The sequence below is a fragment of the Bombina bombina genome, chromosome 6 (genome assembly GCF_027579735.1).
Source record: "Bombina bombina isolate aBomBom1 chromosome 6, aBomBom1.pri, whole genome shotgun sequence".
NCBI lineage: Eukaryota > Metazoa > Chordata > Amphibia > Anura > Bombinatoridae > Bombina > Bombina bombina.
Window position 1 is genome coordinate 331,311,430 of NC_069504.1, and position 19,844 is coordinate 331,331,273.

The window sequence follows — 19,844 nt, forward strand, 5'->3', positions numbered from 1 at the left end:
TTGATACACCCTGCTCGTAGGACAATCACTAGTTGTAATTTGGCACCTCTAGACGGTTTCACATGTATAATTTATCCCATTTTTAGATGTTGAAAGTTATTGTTTTCCTCTCTCTCTCTTAATGAGTAAGAAGGCTTTGTTATTCTTTTGTTCTGAAGTTTTTACTTATTGTTATACGTTTATTGTTCATTATGTTTGGCTGTTATTTGCTTACTTAGCATGAATAAGGCTGAGTACCAGAACTGTTACCTTAGGAATCTTGCACACCCTTTTTCGCTTCCTCGGGAGGAGAGGTGAGAATGTATCGCCTGGCAAGACTGCCTGTCTGGTAAGAGATACCCCCATTTTATACAAATTACTACCCTTAATACACAAGTCCACAACTGCACTATACACCTCCTCTCAGAAAACACAAAGGGCCTAAATTCTCCCACGAAAAGGTCAATAGCATTAAGATGGTTTAAGTAACAAAAAGATTCTTCTCACTTATCTTAAGTGCCGCTTAAAAGGGACACTGAACCCAAATTTCTTCTTTTGTGATTCAGATAGAGCATGCAATGTTAAGCAACTTTCTAATTTACTCCTATTATCAATTTTTCTTCGTTCTCTTGCTATCTTTATTTGAAAAAGAAGGCATCTAAGCTAAGGAGCAAGACAATGTTTGGTTCAGAACCCCAGATAGTACTTGTTTATTGGTGGGTGAATTTATCCACCAATCAGCAAGAACAACCCAGGTTGTTAACCAAAAATGGGCCAGCATCTAAACTTACATTCTTGCTTTTCAAATAAAGATACCAAGAGAATTAAGAAAATTAGAAAGTTGCTTAAAATTGCTGCTCTATCTGAATCACGAAAGAAAAAAATTTGAGTTCAGTGTCCCATTAACTAAGTTTACGTCAAAAACGTTTCCAATAGGGTACTTCTACCCTGCTAACGAAAAGAAAAATGGCATAGGAATCTTATTTCATAAACAAGTTATATTTCAATTATTACATAAGATAACAGATGTAGATGGTAGAATATTGATACTAGCAGGATTATTATTTAACCACCCTGTCACTTTAGTGAACATTTATGCCCCAAACTCTAAAAGGGTCTCCTTTTACAGAAAACTCCTCTCCCTAATTCTAGAACACAGGAAAGGTTCCCCGATTATTGGGGGGAGGGGGATTTTAATCTGCTAATAGATCCTACTATTGACTCCTCCTCCACAAAGCCATATCCAACATCCAGGCCACCTAACAATTTATCTTATTAGACAGTTAGGGATAATCGACATATGGAGAATACAACATCCCTCCCAACGCAATTACACTTTTTATTCAAATCCTTTGTCCCAAAACTCAGTATAGACGATCTGGCTAGAGATTAGTAAAAATCCACGATTAGTCAGAGAATCAGATATTGGCCCTACAGTATGGTCTGATCATGCATCAATTTCTATAACGACTGATTGGCCGAATTGTCCAATTACTCCCTATTTATGGAAATTTCATGAAACCCTACTTCATCACTTTCCAGCATCTCAAAAGATAGCCAAGACCATTAGAAAATATTTTTATGCAATGCTTTCCCAGAAACATCACCCCTCACCCTTTAGGATGCTCATAAGGCCGTTGTCAGAGGTGAATGCATAAAACAAAAAGCTGTACTAAAAAAAGCATATGAAACATCTGTTCAGACCTGGACTAACCATATTAAATATTCTCGAATTACAACACAAAAAACAGACCCTAAAGACCCAACCACTAACACCTTCATTCTTTCTGCTAGAATCAAATTAAATTCTCTCTCGACTAAAGAAGCACAAAAGGAAAGCTTTCTTTACAAAAAATGTTTATATACAAAGGCAATTGGGCAAAATACTCTCCTAGCGAGAGATTACTATAACAGAAATAGTTTGTTATTAAAGACCTTCAATCATGGAAAAGTCCGGGGTCCCGATGGTTTTAAAAAGTTCAAACTGTCAAATATAAGTAGGAGCGCTACGAAAGCTAAAGATATAGGGCAATGAGATATATAAAGAATAATAAGCAACGGTATATTCAGAGTAATAACAATTTATTATAAAACACATTTATAAAAAAGATATGTAGTAAAATCGGACATCTCAGATAAAGAATAAATTACATATATTGTTTTTATTAGAACTCGTTTCATTAGAGCTCTATAATGTTAGGATATAGAGATAAATATCTCACAGCAAGGTAGAGTAAGTAAAAGTTTTTATTAAAAACATTAAAAATTGCTCCTGATGAAACGGCATGTTAGCCGAGAAACGCGTTGCTAGGCAATTTTTAATGTTTTTAATAAAAACTTTTACTTACTCTACCTTGCTGTGAGATATTTATCTCTATATCCTAACGTTATTTGCCCCCATTATCCTTTGTATGGATCATAACCACTAGCGGTTTAGCTACTCCCTACTCCCTCCACACTTCCAGTGATCCCGGTTTACTAAGGAGCAGCTGCACAGATCCTAGGGAGTCAGCCGAACGGCTCTTTAAGATTCGGCACGCCTGATATTGCACTGGTTGTGCAACTCCGCTTGTGAGTATAAACCTCTTGACATTCGCCGTGTGTGTTCTGTGTCTGGGATAATCTGCACCAAGGGCGGTATCTACCTTCTATTACAGGTTTATCTCTTCAATCCTTTGGAACCGTTGGTTGCACGACTACCCAGGGAACAGCTGTTTTGTCTATAGCGAGTCAACCGAGCAGCTCTGAAGCTTTGGCTTACCTGTTATTGCACTGCATGTGCAAACATCTTTGTGAGTATTACATCTGAATCCTAGTATATTTTATTTTGTATCCAAGGATTATCTGCACCAGAGCGCCTCTTCTTCTTGTTTCTTTTTAGAACGAAAGTCATCTTCTTCTGTGAAAGGCGTTTCTAAGCGTTTTGAAGCCCAAATTCCTCTCAAAGTACAGTGTTTGTCTGAGGGATGTGAAGGGAGTATTGCCTGATGATACCATGTTTTCACCTATGGGAAATCTATTCTAAGGCTCTCTGTAAATCGGTCGCAGGAAGTCCTCTGCTGCCTCCCTTTACAGATTGACATTATACTCCTCTACCATTACCTCTGCTGATATGTTTCAGTACTTGTTTGGCTGTCTGCTATATGTGGATGGGTGTCTTCTATATAGTATATATCATTTTTTAAGACACTCAGCTATGTTTGGCACTTTATAAAGTTTTTAATGTATATTGCATATATTTGCCATGGTATTTTTTGCTTACCTGGGGGTTCCAGTTAGTTATAACTTGTAGTCTGTTGTTCAAAATTTTCGTGGGCTAACTAGGCTTGCGATGATGCAAAATGCTACTTGTTATTGCGTAATTTTTGGCACAAATTTTTTTGTCATGATGCAAGTCGCCTCATTTCTTGCGTCTTTATGGACGTAATTTTTTTTGGTGCAAAGTCGCGCCTGTTATGACGCAAGATGCGTCATTTCATTTTGTTACCTTTGGCGCCAAAAGTTTTTTCCTCTGAATTTGCGTCATCTTTGTTTGCGTCATTCTTGGTGCTAAAATGTGTTATATTAAGTCTATCCCACTTTTGCTCACTGCTCTCATTTGTTTATAGAGGGCTATGATGTTTGCTTTTGATCTGATTTCTTGAATTTTATCATAAGCATTTTTTCCCATTCCTGAAACTGCTATTTTGAGGAAATTGGATATTTTGTTTTGTTATTTTTTTTTTGTTACATTTTGCAAGATGTCTCAAACAGATCCTGCCCTTGATGTTACTATAGGAACTAATCTGCCTGAACACAATTCTACCAAAGCTAAGTGTATTATTGTAAATAAGCTGATTTTATTTTTCAGCTCAATTATGTGGCACTTGTTTATTACATGTCGATAATGTTTCTATGAGTACAAATACATCTGCTGTTATTTTTTCTCAGTTTAATGTACCTAATATTATTGCAGATATGACAAATGTTATTTCTGCAGCCATAAGAAGACTATGACTGCTATTTTTATCTTCAATTAAACGTAAAAGTTCTTTCCAAACTTGTCAGATTTAATGAATTTTGTACTGACCGAAAGTATACTAAAGTATTCTCTACTGATGAGGGTTCCTCTAACTCAGAGGATCCTGCATTAGAGACGGAAATTGACAAATCATCTTTTTTTTTCAATTTAACATATTTGTTCTCTTTTAAGGAAGTATTGTTTACTTTAGGTATTAAGGAGTCTAGTCCTCCTAATAGCTAAGCTAATAATCGTTTACAATTCTGTGTTTAAGACTTCTGAGGTTGCTCCTGAAGTTTTTTCCTATTCCAGATGCTATCTGTAATATGATTGCTTAAGAATGGTCTTAATCTGGTACCTATTTTTCTTTCGTCTAGGTTTAAGAAGTTGTATCTTTTACTTATAGCTAGTTTAGAGTTTTAGGAACGTACTATTTCAATGGAAGATAGTACTTCTTTTCAGGATCCTTTAAAGGGACACTGTACCCAAATTTTTTCTTTTGTAATTAAGAAAGGGCATGCAATTTTAAGCAACTTTCTAATTTACTCCTATTATCAATTTTTCTTCGTTCTCTTGCTATCATTATTTGAAAAAGAAGGCATCTAAGCTTTTTGTTTGTTTCAGTACTCTGGACAGAACTTTTTTATTGGTGGATGAATTTATCCACCAATCAGCAAGGACAACCCAGGTTCAAAAATGGGCCGGCACCTAAACTTACATTCTTGCATTTCAAATAAAGATACCAAGAGAATGAAGAAAATTTGATAATAGGAGTAAATTAGAAAGTTGCTTAAAATTTCATGCACTATCTGAATTACGAAATAAATTTTTTTGGGTACAGTGTCCCTTTAAGGAAGCCTGATTCTTTCCTTAAAAGAGCATATTTTCAGACTGGTTATATTCTTAGTTCGACTATTTCTATGGCTGAGGTTGCTGCAACTGTCTAGTTGGACAGTTTAGCGCAGGAGTTTTAAGATCCTGAGGTATATAACATTGTTCTTTTATTTCAACATACAATCTTTATTTATGTTGCTATATTTGATGTAATTTGTTTGGTTCCTCTATAAGGTAAGGGAGTTTTTTTGGCCCTAGACAAGAAATTGAAGGGTCTATTGTTTTCGTTCCTTTTGTCTGTATAGAGAACTGAAAACCTCTCATTCCCCTAAGGACTCTGGCTCTATTTGGAGACCATCTCCAAATTGCAATAAAGCCAAGCCTTATAAGGAACCAAATCCGGCTCCTAAGTCTGCATGAAGGTGCAGCCCTCAATCCAGTACTTCTGATGAGGGGCAGATTAAGTTATTTCAAGACATTTGGACAGATTCAGTCCAAAAGCAATAGAATATTGTTTATCAAGGGTATGAATAGGTTTTTTTAGAATAACACCTTCCATGGGAAGATTCTTTTTTTTCTAATGTTTTAAAAAACCCTGTGAAGACTCAGGCTTTTCTGAAGTGTGTTTCAGACCTAGAGTTTTCAGGGGTGTTTGTACCAGTTCCTCAGCAGGAACAGGGATTGGGTTTCTTTTAAAATCTATTCATTGTCCCAGAGAAGGATGATTTTTTCAGACTAATCCTGTATCTGAAAATTGAAATCGTTTTGTAAGAGTCCCCAACTTTTAAGATGGTGACTATAAGGACTATTCTGCTTTTTGTTCAGTAAGGTCATTTTATGTCCACAATAGACAGACTTTTATCTTCACATTTTGATTCATCCAGACCCCTATCGTTTTCTGAGATTCTCTTTTTTAGACAAACATTACCATTTTGTTGCTCTTTTTAGTCTAGCAACTGCACCAAGATTTTTCTCAAAGGTTCTCGGTGGTCGTCTTTCTGTAATCAGAGAGCAAGGTATTGTGGTATTATGGACGATATCTTGGTACTAGCTCAATCTTTTCATTTAGCAGAATCTCACACAAAACTAAATGTTTTTTTGCTAGACATGGTTGGAAGATCAATTTACCAAATAGTTTCTTTATACTTTAGATATTGGTTACCTTCTTAGGTTTCCAGATAGATTCAGTGTCCATGATTTTTCTCTTACAGACAGGAGACGAATAAAGTTTGTCTTAGCTTGTCTAAACCTTCAGTCTCTATCATTCTCTTCAGTGGCTATGAGCATGGAAGTTTTAGGTTTCATGATTGCAGCATCGGACGCAATCTCCTTTGCTCATTTTCAAATGAAACCTCTACAGCTTTGCATTTTGCACCTGTGCTGCAAGGATTATACTCATATCACAGATGATATACTTAAATCCCAATACTTAACTCTCTCTGTTTTTGGTGTTTAAACCATCACCATCACATGGGGCCTCCTTTGTTTCTCCTTCCTGGACTGTGATCTCAACAGATGCAAGTCTTACAGGTTGGGGAGCTGTCTGGGGATCTCTGACAGCACAAGGGGTTTGGAATCCTCAAGAGGCGAGTTTACCAATCATTATTTTAGAACTCTGTGCTATTTTTAGAGCTCTTCAGGCTTGGCTTCTATTGAACAGAGAACTTTACATTAATTTTGAATCAGACAATATCACAACAGTGGAATATGTCAGTCATCAATAGGGGACTTGCAGTCCTTTAGTAATGAAAGAAGTATCTCTGAAATTTTCTTGGGCGGAATCCAACTCTTGTCAAGACTCTGCGATTCATATCTCAGGTGTAGACATTTGGGAAGCGGATTATCTCAGCCATCATTCTGTACATCCGGGGGAGTGGTCTCCTTTTCCAGATGTGTTTTTTCAACTTGTATAGATGTGGGGTCTTCTAGAACTAAAACTGTTCGCCTCTCGCTTGAACAAGATACTTCACATACCTTTCCAGATCCAGGTCCAGTGATCCTCAGGCAGAAATGATGGATGCTCTAGTAGTTCCTTGGTTTTACCAATCTGCTTACATTTTTCTGCCTCTGGTTCTTCTTCCAAGGGTTATCTCCAAGATCATATTGGAACAATTTTATGTGTTTCTGATAGCACGAGCATGGCCGCTCGGGTTTTGGTATGCGGACCTTGTCCAAATGTCCAGTTGCCAGCCTTGGTCATTTTATATAAGAGGGCATTTGAGGTATGTGAAACTTTGCCCCCTCCTGGTAGGAATGTATATCCCATACGTCACTAGCTCATGGACTCTTGCCACTATGAAAGAAATGAATTTATCAGGTAAGTTCTTACATAAATTATGGTTTTATCTAAGTTATTGTTATCCTCATAAATAACAACAAATCAAAACATTAAGGGTATCACAGTAGGACCACATGACTTTAAAATTGCTTTGTATGCAGACAACATACTATTCACCAAAGAAAGAGAAAGTATACACTTATAGCACTCCTAGGTCTGTAAATGAATTAAATCTAACTGGATGATACAAATTATTCCCTAAGGAATAAGTGGAAGGGGAGAAAACAGATTACAATTAAAATATAACTTTTATTGGGTTTACGTTAAAAGTAGGAATATACTTAAAATCACTCTTAAGCACCGATTTTCCTGATGTCAGCAAATTAGTATAAGTCAAGGTTATTGCTCCTAGTACTTAGGTGTTGATTGTGGGCTGGAATAGGTGCTGCTATATACTTGTATCAGGAGACCTGATATACCAATTTATTGAAGTCCAAAGTTACTAATTCTTATGTGAGAATTAAGTATATGATATATTCTTTATATCTCAATAGTGATATATCTTAGCGTAGCCTGATTTAGATTTCTGCTTGTTGCCAAAGTGGAATTATATATACCCAATTGATTATTTGGATTCTGAATAGAATCTCTTGACTCCGCTTTAGAGTATTAGCAGTTGCCTACCTCCGGATTGAAGAGTAGGTTGTTCCCTCCATTATAACAAAAGCTAACCTTCATATATGTTTTTAAATTGTATCTGAATAATTGAGCTACAATTTTATCTTATTGAGACAATGTATATTGTTGTAGTACTTAATAGACTTATGTGTATTGGTTTCTCTGCGATTGTGAATAACATTCGTTGCTGTTTGGGGACGATAGGGCAATGGTGAGGAGTCCTAGGAGCTCCTGTGTTTTTAGACAGCCTTAAGCTACCGCAAATTACTGTAGTCAGCCACGGTTTCACTTGAAATTTGTTATAATGGAGGGAACAACCTACTCTTCAATCCGGAGGTAGGCAACTGCTAATACTCTAAAGCGGAGTCAAGAGATTCTATTCAGAATCCAAATAATCAATTGGGTATATATAATTCCACTTTGGCAACAAGCAGAAATCTAAATCAGGCTACGCTAAGATATATCACTATTGAGATATAAAGAATATATCATATACTTAATTCTCACATAAGAATTAGTAACTTTGGACTTCAATAAATTGGTATATCAGGTCTCCTGATACAAGTATATAGCAGCACCTATTCCAGCCCACAATCAACACCTAAGTACTAGGAGCAATAACCTTGACTTATACTAATTTGCTGACATCAGGAAAATCGGTGCTTAAGAGTGATTTTAAGTATATTCCTACTTTTAACGTAAACCCAATAAAAGTTATATTTTAATTGTAATCTGTTTTCTCCCCTTCCGCTTATTCCTTAGGGAATAATTTGTATCATCCAGTTAGATTTAATTCATTTACAGACCTAGGAGTGCTATAAGTGTATACTTTCTCTTTCTTTGCTAAATACGGTTTTATACACAGCACCCACATCCTGACAAATTATTAAATAAGTGTAGGAATAAGGTCATATACGCTAGTAGTGCCATTGGTTTCCTTTCAAATCTCGAACATACTATTCACCATTACCATCCCCTGAAAGTTAAATACTGGAGATTCTTAGGGAACTTTCCTCTTTCGGAAAATTTAAAAAACTTTTATGTTAATATGCAGAGATTGGAAATACTGAATATATCACTTTCAAAATCAATTTGCCCATTACGTCTACAAAATAATGCAATCAAATATTTAGCTATCTTTCTCTCTCACAACACCAAAATAGTTTTTGAAAATAATTATGCTTTTCTACTTCGCAATATACTTAAAGACCTACAGGACTGGGCTGTTAACCCCATCTCATGGTGGGTTCGTATCCAGTCTATAAAGATGGAATATACAGTTGTGCTCATAAGTTTACATACCCTGACAGAATTTATGATTTCTTGGCCATTTTTCAGAGAATATGAATGATAACACAAAAACTTTTCTTTCACTCATGGTTAGTGTTTGGCTGAAGCCATTTAGTATCAATCAACTGTGTTTACTCTTTAAACAGAAACTACACAAATGACCCTGATCAAAAGTTTACATACCCTGGCGATTTTGGCCTGATTACATGCACACAAGTTGACACAAAGAGGTTTGAATGGCTATTAAAGGTAACCATCCTTACCTGTGATCTGTTTACATGTAATTAGTCTGTGTGTATAAAAGGTCAATGAGTTTCTGGACTCCTGACAGACCCTTGCATCTTTCATCAAAGTACTGCACTGACGTTTCTGGATTCTGAGTCATGGGGAAAGCAAACAAATTGTCAAAGGATCTGCGGGAAAAGGTAGTTGAACTGTATAAAACAGGAAAGGGGTATAAAAAGTTATCCAAGGAATTGAGAATGCCAATCAGCAGTGTTCAAACGCTTATCAAGAAGTTGAAAATGAGGGGTTCTGTTGAAACCAAACCACGGTCAGGTAGACCAACTAAAATTTCAGCCACAACTGCCAAGAAAAATGTTCGGGATGTAAAGAAAAACCCACAAATAACTTGAGGTGAAATACAGGACTCTATGAAAACATGTGGTGTGGCTGTTTCAAGATGCACAATAAGGAAGCACTTGAAGAAAGATGGGCTGCATGGTCGAGTCGCCAGAAGAAAGCCATTACTACGCAAATGCCACAAAGTATCCCACTTACAATACACCAAACAGTACAGAGACAAGCTTCAAACCTTCTGGCACAAAGTCATTTGGAGTGATGAGACCAACATTGAGCTTTTTGGCCACAACCATAAACGCTACATTTGGAGGGGAGTCAACAAGGCCTATGATGAAAGGTACACCATTCCTACTGTGAAACATGGAGGTGGATCGCTGATGTTTTGGGGATGTGTGAGCTAAAAAAGGCACAGTAAATTTGGCCAGAATTGATGGCAAGATGAATGCAGTATGTTATCGAAAAATACTGGAGGAAAATTTGCATTCATCAGCCCGGAAGCTGCGCATGGGACGTACTTGGACATTCCAACATGGCAATGATCCTAAAACACAAGGCTACAGCAGAATAAAGTGAAGGTTCTGGAGTGGCCATCTCAGTCTCCTGACCTCAATATCATTGAGCCACTCTGGGGAGATCTCAAACATGCAGTTCATGCAAGACAGCCCAAAAATTTACAGGAACTGGAGGCTTTTTGCCAGGAAGAATGGGCAGCTTTACCATCTGAGAAGATAAAGAGCTTCATCCACAAAAGACTTCAAGCTGTCATTGATGTTAAAGGGTAATACATGATATTAAGAACTGGGGTATGTAAACTTTTGATCAGGGTCATTTGGTTAGTTTCTGTTGTCATTATAATTAAAAAAAAACATAATTTATGCTTACCTGATAAATGTATTTCTCTTGTAGTGTATCCAGTCCACGGATCATCCATTACTTGTTGGATATTCTCCTTCCCAACAGGAAGTTGCAAGAGGATCACCCACAGCAGAGCTGCTATATAGCTCCTCCCCTCACCATATCCAGTCATTCGACCGAAACAAGCCGAGAAAGGAGAAACCATAGGGTGCAGTGGTGACTGTAGTTTAATTAAAATTTAGACCTGCCTTAAAAGGACAGGGCAGGCCGTGGACTGGATACACTACAAGAGAAATAAATTTATCAGGTAAGCATAAATTATGTTTTCTCTTGTTAAGTGTATCCAGTCCACGGATCATCCATTACTTGTGGGATACCAATACCAAAGCTAAAGTACACGGATGATGGGAGGGACAAGGCAGGAACTTAAACGGAAGGAACCACTGCCTGTAGAACCTCTCTCCCAAAAACAGCCTCCGAAGAAGCAAAAGTATCAAATTTGTAAAATTTGGAAAAGGTATGAAGCGAAGACCAAGTCGCAGCCTTGCAAATCTGTTCAACAGAAGCCTCATTTTTAAAGGCCCAGGTGGAAGCCACAGCTCTAGTGGAATGAGCTGTAATCCTTTCAGGGGGCTGCTGTCCAGCAGTCTCATAGACTAAACGGATTATACTCCAAAGCCAAAAAGAAAGAGAGGTTGCAGAGGCCTTTTGACCTCTCCTCTGTCCAGAGTAAACAACAAACAGGTTAGATGTTTGACGAAAATCTTTAGTCGCTTGTAAGTAAAACTTCAAGGCACGGACTACGTCTAGATTATGCAAAAGACGTTCCTTCTTTGAAGAAGGATTAGGACATAATGATGGAACAACAATCTCTTGATTGATATTCTTGTTAGAAACCACCTTGGGTAAAAACCCAGGTTTTGTACGCAGAACTACTTTATCTGAATGAAAGATCAGATAAGGAGAATCACAATGTAAGGCAGATAACTCAGACTCTTCGAGCCGAGGAAATAGCCATCAGAAAAAGAACTTTCCATGATAGAAGTTTGATATCAATAGAATGAAGGGGTTCAAACGGAACCCCTTGAAGAACTTTAAGAACCAAGTTTAAGCTCCATGGAGGAGCAACAGGTTTAAACACAGGCTTAATTCTAACTAAAGCCTGACAAAATGCCTGAACGTCTGGAACTTCTGCCAGACGCTTGTGTAAAAGAATAGACAGAGCAGAAATCTGTCCCTTTAAAGAACTAGCTGATAATCCTTTGTCCAAACCCTCTTGGAGGAAGGACAATATCCTAGGAATCCTAACCCTACTCCATGAGTAATTCTTCGATCCACACCAATGAAGATATTTACGCCATATCTTGTGGTAGATTTTCCTGGTGACAGGCTTTCGTGCCTGTATTAAGGTATCAATGACTGACTCGGAGAAGCCACGCTTTGATAGGATCAAGCGTTCAATCTCCATGCAGTTAGTCTCAGAGAAATTAGATTCGGATGATTGAAAGGACCTTGTATGAGAAGGTCTTGTCTTAGAGGCAGAATCCATGGTGGAAAGGATGACATGTCCACTAGGTCTGCATACCAGGTCCTGCGTGGCCACGCAGGCGCTATCAGAATCACCGATGCCCTCTCCTGTCTGATTTTGGCAATCAGTCGAGGGAGCAGAGGAAACGGTGGAAACACATAAGCCAGGTTGAAGAACCAAGGAGCTGCTAGAGCATCTATCAGCGTCGCTTCTGGGTCCCTGGACCTGGATCCGTAACAAGGAAGCTTGGCGTTCTGGCGAGACGCCATGAGATCCAGTTCTGGTTTGCCCCAACGATGAACCAATTGAGCAAACACCTCCGGATGGAGTTCCCACTCCCCCGGATGAAAAGTCTGACGACTTAGAAAATCCGCCTCCCAGTTCTCTACACCTGGGATATGGATTGCTGATAGATGGCAAGAGTGAGACTCTGCCCAGTGAATTATCTTGGAGACTTCTAACATCGCTAGGGAACTCCTGGTTCCCCCTTGATGGTTGATGTAAGCCACAGTCGTGATGTTGTCCGACTGAAATCTGATGAACCTTAGGGTTGCTAACTGAGGCCAAGCTAGAAGAGCATTGAATATTGCTCTTAACTCCAGAATATTTATTGGGAGGAGTTTCTCCTCCTGAGTCCACGATCCCTGAGCCTTCAGGGAGTTCCAGACTGCACCCCAACCTAGAAGGCTGGCATCTGTTGTTACAATCGTCCAATCTGGTCTGCGAAAGGTCATACCCTTGGACAGGTGGACCCGAGATAACCACCAGAGAAGAGAATCTCTGGTTTCCTGATCCAGATTTAGTAGAGGGGACAAATCTGTATAATCCCCATTCCACTGACTGAGCATGCATAATTGCAGCGGTCTGAGATGCAGGCGCGCAAATGGCACTATGTCCATTGCCGCTACCATTAAGCCGATTACCTCCATGCACTGAGCCACCGTAGGGCGCGGAGTGGAGTGAAGAACACGGCAAGCATTTAGAAGTTTTGATAACCTGGACTCCGTCAGGTAAATTTTCATCTCTACAGAATCTATTAGAGTCCCTAGGAAGGAAACCCTTGTGAGAGGAGATAGAGAACTCTTTTCTTCGTTCACTTTCCACCCATGCAACCTCAGAAATGCCAGAACTATCTCTGTATGAGACTTGGCAATTTGAAAGCTTGACGCCTGTATCAGGATGTCGTCTAGATAAGGAGCCACCGCTATGCCTCGCGGTCTTAGAACCGCCAGAAGAGAGCCCAGAACCTTTGGGAAAATTCTTGGGGCTGTAGCCTACCCAAAGGGAAGAGCTACAAATTGGTAATGCCTGTCTAGAAAGGCAAATCTCAGGAACCGATGATGATTCTTGTGAATCGGAATGTGAAGGTAGGTATCCTTTAAGTCCACTGTGGTCCTGTACTGACCCTCTTGGATCATGGGTAAGATGGTTCGAAAAGTTTCCATCTTGAATGATGGAACTCTGAGGAATTTGTTTAAGATCTTTAGATCCAAAATTGGTCTGAAGGTTCCCTCTTTTTTGGGAACCACAAACAGATTTGAATAAAAACCTTGTCCTTGTTCCGTCCGCGGAACTGGATGGATCACTCCCATTACTAGGAGGTCTTGCACGCAGCGTAGGAATGCCTCTTTCTTTATCTGGTTTGCAGATAATCTTGAAAGGTAAAATCTCCCTTGTGGAGGAGAAGCTTTGAAGTCCAGAAGATATCCCTGAGATATGATCTCCAACGCCCAGGGATCCTGAACATCTCTTGCCCACGCCTGGGCGAAGAGAGAAAGTCTGCCCCCTACTAGATCCGTTGCCGGATAGGGGGCCGTTCCTTCATGCTGTCTTGGAGGCAGCAGCAGGCTTTCTGGCCTGCTTGCACTGGTTAGATTTCCAGGCCTGCTTGGATTGAGCAAAAGTTCCCTCTTGTTTTGAAGCAGAGGAAGTTGATGCTGCACCTGCCTTGAAATTTCGAAAGGCACGAAAATTAGACTGTTTGGCCCTTGATTTGGCCCTGTCCTGAGGAAGGGTATGACCCTTACCTCCAGTAATGTCAGCAATAATTTCTTTCAAACCAGGCCCGAATAAGGTCTGCCCCTTGAAAGGAATGTTGAGTAATTTAGACTTTGAAGTCACGTCAGCTGACCAGGATTTAAGCCATAGCGCCCTACGCGCCTGGATGGCGAATCCGGAATTCTTAGCTGTTAGTTTAGTCAAATGAACAATGGCATCAGAAACAAATGAGTTAGCTAGCTTAAGTGTTCTAAGCTTGTCAATGATTTCAGTCAATGGAGCTGTATGGATGGCCTCTTCCAGGGCCTCAAACCAGAATGCCGCCGCCGCAGCAGTGACAGGCGCAATGCATGCAAGGGGCTGTAAAATAAAACCTTGTTGAATAAACATTTTCTTAAGGTAACCCTCTAATTTTTTATCCATTGGATCTGAAAAAGCACAACTGTCCTCAACCGGGATAGTGGTACGCTTTGCTAAAATAGAAACTGCTCCCTCCACCTTAGGGACCGTCTGCCATAAGTCCTGTGTAGTGGCGTCTATGGGAAACATTTTTCTAAATATAGGAGGGGGGGAAACGGCACATCGGGTCTATCCCACTCCTTACTAATAATTTCTGTAAACCTTTTAGGTATTGGAAAAACATCAGTACACACCGGCACTGCATAGTATTTATCCAGTCTACACAATTTCTCTGGCACTGCAATTGTGTCACAGTCATTCAGAGCAGCTAACACCTCCCCAAGCAATACACAGAGGTTTTCAAGCTTAAATTTAAAATTAGAAATCTCTGAATCAGGTTTCCCCGAGTCAGAGATGTCACCCACAGACTGAAGCTCTCCGTCCTCAGGTTCTGCATATTGTGACGCAGTATCAGAAATGGCTCTTACAGTATCTACGCGCTCTGTATCTCGTCTAACCCCAGAGCTATCGCGCTTGCCTCTTAATTCAGGCAATCTGGCTAATACCCCTGACAGGGTATTATCCATGATCGCAGACATGTCCTGCAAAGTAATCGCTATGGGCGTCCCTGATGTACTTGGCGCCATATTAGCGTGCGTCCCTTGAGCGGGAGGCAAAGGGTCCGACACGTGGGGAGAGTTAGTCGGCATAACTTCCCCCTCGACAGAACCCTCTGGTGACAATTCTTTTAAAGATAAAGACTGATCTTTACTGTTTAAGGTGAAATCAATACATTTAGTACACATTCTCCTATGGGGTTCCACCATGGCTTTTAAATATAATGAACAAGTAGTTTCCTCTGTGTCAGACATGTTTGTACAGACTAGCAATGAGACTAGCAAGCTTGGAAAACACTTTAAAACAAGTTAACAAGCAATATAAAAAACGTTACTGTGCCTTTAAGAAAAACAAATTTTGTCAAAATTTGAAATAACAGTGAAAAAAGGCAGTTACACTAACGAAATTTTTACAGTGTATGTAACAAGTTAGCCGAGCATTGCACCCACTTGCAAATGGATGATTAACCCCTTAATACCAAAAACGGAATAATAAATGAAAAAAAAGTTTTTAAAACTAGTCACAACAACTGCCACAGATCTACTGTGGTTGTTACCCTCTTGAGCCCTTCAGAGATGTCCTGTATCATGCAGAGGGAAGCTGAATGTCTCTGTCAGTAATTTTAGCTGCACAGCTAAAATAGGCCCCTCCCACTCATATTACAACAGTGGAAAGCCTCAGGAAACTGTTTCTAGGCAAAAATCAAGCCAGCCATGTGGAAAAAAACTAGGCCCCAATAAGTTTTATCACCAAGCATATATAAAAACGATTAAACATGCCAGCAAACGTTTTATATTGCACTTTTATAAGAGTATGCATCTCTGGTAATAAGCCTGATACCAGTCGCTATTAAATCACTGTATTTAGGCTTAACTTACATTAATCCGGTATCAGCAGCATTTTTCTAGCAAATTCCATCCCTAGAAATATGTTAACTGCACATACCTTATTGCAGGATAACCAGCACGCCATTCCCCCTCTGAAGTTACCTCACTCCTCAGAATATGTGAGAACGGCAGTGGATCTTAGTTACTTCTGCTAAGATCATAGAAACCGCAGGCAGATTCTTCTTCTAATGCTGCCTGAGATAAAATAGTACACTCCGGTACCATTTAAAAATGACAAACTTTTGATTGAAGTTAAAAAACTAACTATAATACACCACTCTCCTCTTACTACCTCCATCTTTGTTGAGAGTTGCAAGAGAATGACTGGATATGGCAGTGAGGGGAGGAGCTATATAGCAGCTCTGCTGTGGGTGATCCTCTTGCAACTTCCTGTTGGGAAGGAGAATATCCCACAAGTAATGGATGATCCGTGGACTGGATACACTTAACAAGAGAAAAGAGTAAACACGGTTGATTGATAATAAATGGCTTCAGCCAAACACTAACCATGAGTAAAAGAAAAGTTGTTGTGTTATCATTCATATTTTCTGAAAAATGGCCAAGAAATCATAAATTCTGCCAGGGTATGTAAACTTATGAGCACAACTGTATATTCTACAAGCCCTTCTGATTCATCTACCAAACTGGTATATATATCAACTACAAAATGCAATTAACTCAGGTCTGTGGGGGAAAGTAAACCTTGTAATAACAGAAAAACTCATACATATCTGATATGGGAGGATTAGGTTTGCCAAATGTTAGAGACTGTTACAATGCAGTTATAAACCCACACAATGTTCTCGTTTAGAAATCCAGACACCTTTTTCCTTCATGGGATCAAATCGTCAATGCAGGTTGAAACATATCATCCAGCCATTCTCCAATGTTTCCAATTCCCCTTATTGCAGAAATGGTTGGTGTGTTGGATAAGGGATACATGTGAATGCAAGAGTGGGACCACACAACCCCTCTAGTAAATTTTATTGAGGGGGGCAAATTAATTGAGAGAGAGTGACTGCGTGATCTTAGTTGTGGGAGATTCACCAACTGGCTTAAATAAACACAGATATTACATTTTATCACTACCTGGCCATATAAATCAGATCTTCTCAGACCCTTAAACCCATTTAAATCATTATGTCTTAAAAAAATAGCTCTCAAAAATCCTCTTTCCTTATCAAGAAAGCTCCTACAAGCTTTGAAAAAAACAACCCTACCTTACTATGCCATCAGGTGGCAAAGAGATTTATAAATACAATTAGATTAGAAAGATTGGGACAAAATCTTTAAATAAAACCCGCAAATTTTGACCTCCCCACAAATTCAGGAGCTCAACTATAAAGTGCTCCTTTGATGATATCTGACCCCAACACAGCTGAATAGCATTTATCCAGGAGCCTCTAAGTGATGTGGAGGGAATGGCCATTGCTTCACATGTGGGGGGAATTGCAACAAAATAAATCCACTATTGTAGAAACTAACTTTAATTCATTATTGAATAGGGACCTCTCCTTAAACCCTAGCCCGGGTGGAAAAATGTCACTATGGTTTACTAGCCAGGGGTTAAAAGCTACTAGCCCAGAGGCAAAAAAGTTTCTAGTCCACTCAATGTTAAAGATAGGAAAAGGCCAATTTTTTTAAGTCCACTGCAATTTTTAAGTTGTCCGGGACTAGTGGACCACTGGAAATTTCAAGCCCTGACCCCTAGGTTAACATTATTAAATGGTCTACCAAAGATGCCTTGCAAACTCAGACTAACTAATGCAGATTGGAATAAATGCAGCCAACTCCCTAATAGCACACCACTGAAAGACAGCATTGACCCCTTCAGAATCTATGTGGAAAGAAATAGTAATGGGATTGTTAATTTCAGAAGAATATGGACACTCAAACATAACAAAAGCACCCCTTTACAGAAATAAAATTTATCTGGAAAGACCACATACACACTTACAGTAACTCAGCATCACTTTAATTCTCCACTTCACACCAAAAAGGCATTCATAGATGAATGACATCACAAATATAACCTTTCCATAATTACTTGGTCCATGGCCTTCTCATCCTTTTTCCTCAATATCCTATCCTTGTTCCTTCTTTACCCCTCTTCCCCATACATTTTTTTAATCTCTTTTATCAAAGTCTGGTAAACTCAACTCGGCCAACTCATGAATAAAAAGCAAAAAGGAAAACAGCTCCTCAGGGTAAACTTGCAAATTCATCTGTAGTTTATTTGGTATAAACAAACCTTAAAAAATGTATTTGTTCTGATCTTTTGAAATAATTTTTACATTTAAATATATTGTATTTTTAAAATTATCTACCCTTTTTTACAGTAGAGAGAACAATGAATACTACAGTATGGTGCATGATGCATAGACTTAAAATGTTTTATTGGATATTTACCTTTTGGTCATTTTGGTCCTTAACATCTCTGAAAAAGCGAATATCTTTGATCAGCCTTGACTTGATGTGTTCATCATACATAAATTGACTAAATATATAAAACTTTTTCCTGAGAAACTGGTATGTAAAATTAACCTGAGGAAATAATAAAATATATTAAGATGAAAATGCCGGGAAGAATAAAACGAAACTATTTAATACAGGAGTTAAAAATAAATACATCAATCTAAATTAATTTCTTTCATGATGGTGATAGTCCTGGGAATATTTCCCTCTTAACCTCTAGGAAGAGGCAAAATACATCCAATGCACATGAGCTTTAAATCCCTCACATTTTCAGTGATCTTCAGTCATACATATAGCCCAGTACATTAGGGAACAATGAAAACCAGGAAAATAAAGCAGAGCAAAAGTGCAAAAACAAGTACTGTTAATTTATCAGGTAAGCATAAATGTTTTCCTCATCAGATGTTTCTGCCAAAGGCACCCTCAGAAGAAGCCAGGCCTGGACTGACCGTAGGGCATACCTGGCAAATGCCCAGTGGGCCGCAAGTTAGCTTAACACCGCCCACTATTACAGCTGCACACACTGACAGCTGCAGCGCCGCCATCAGGGAGTGAAACTGTGACTGCTGTCAGGGGCCCATTGGCCGGCAGCACTAACATGAAGACATGTTTTGTTATTATTATTATTTTGCAGAGGAAGAGAGCATTATCTCGACCTAGGATCCTTTTATTATTTACAGTAGAGAGCAGCAGCGCACTATAGCAGGCCAGGGCATGGTAACGGCAATATCGCGCGCTTTAAGTAAGTTCTTTTTTTTCCCCTCTGGAGCTCAAGTACCATTGCTGGCAGTGGTACCTCAAAAAAAAAACCAAAATGTATGCTTGCCTGACAAATTGATTTATTTAGTCTACGGCTTCAGTAATTACTGTTGGGAATATCACTCCTGGCCAGCAGGAGGAGGCAAAGAGCACCACATTTAACAGTTTTAAAGTGAAGGTGAAGTTTGATAAATGAAAGCCCGTTTTTTAAAAATACTATTAAAAACAGGGGCACTTTCATTCAAAGTTTAAAAAGCAGCCGTTTTGATTAAAAACCTACCTTTGTTTTTTTTCTTCACAGCCAAAGTAGCTTTCCCCACCCGGAGATCCTCTCTTCACACGTCAATAATGACTAATCCGGCTTCCTCTAATCACGGCTTCCCCCCAGGGGAGTCATTGCCTGAGGCCATGCCGTGTTTGGAAGAAGCCGGATTAGTCATTGATGACGTGTGAAGAGAGGATCTTCGGGTGGGGCAAGTTGCTCTGGCTGTGAAAAAAACAAAAAGGTAAGTTTTTAATCAAAATGGCTGCTTTCTAAACTTTGATGAATGAAAGTGGCCCTGTTTTTAATAGTATTTTTAAAAAAACAGGCTTTCATTTGTCAAAGTTTATCTTCACTTTAAAACTGTTAAGTATCACTCCCTTACCCACAACCCCCAGTCACTCGACCAAATGGAAATGGAG

General features: G+C 39.1%; 1 protein-coding gene across 1 annotated transcript in view; it reads right to left on the reverse strand.

Moving 5' to 3' along the window:
• The window catches only part of WASHC4 (WASH complex subunit 4), a 293,185-nt gene that overhangs the window by 68,648 nt on the left and 204,693 nt on the right, over positions 1 to 19,844 (reverse strand). The window contains exon 20 of the mRNA XM_053716956.1: positions 18,336 to 18,470. Within this exon, the coding sequence (XP_053572931.1) occupies positions 18,336 to 18,470 (135 nt within the window). The remainder of the gene's footprint in view (positions 1 to 18,335; positions 18,471 to 19,844) is intronic.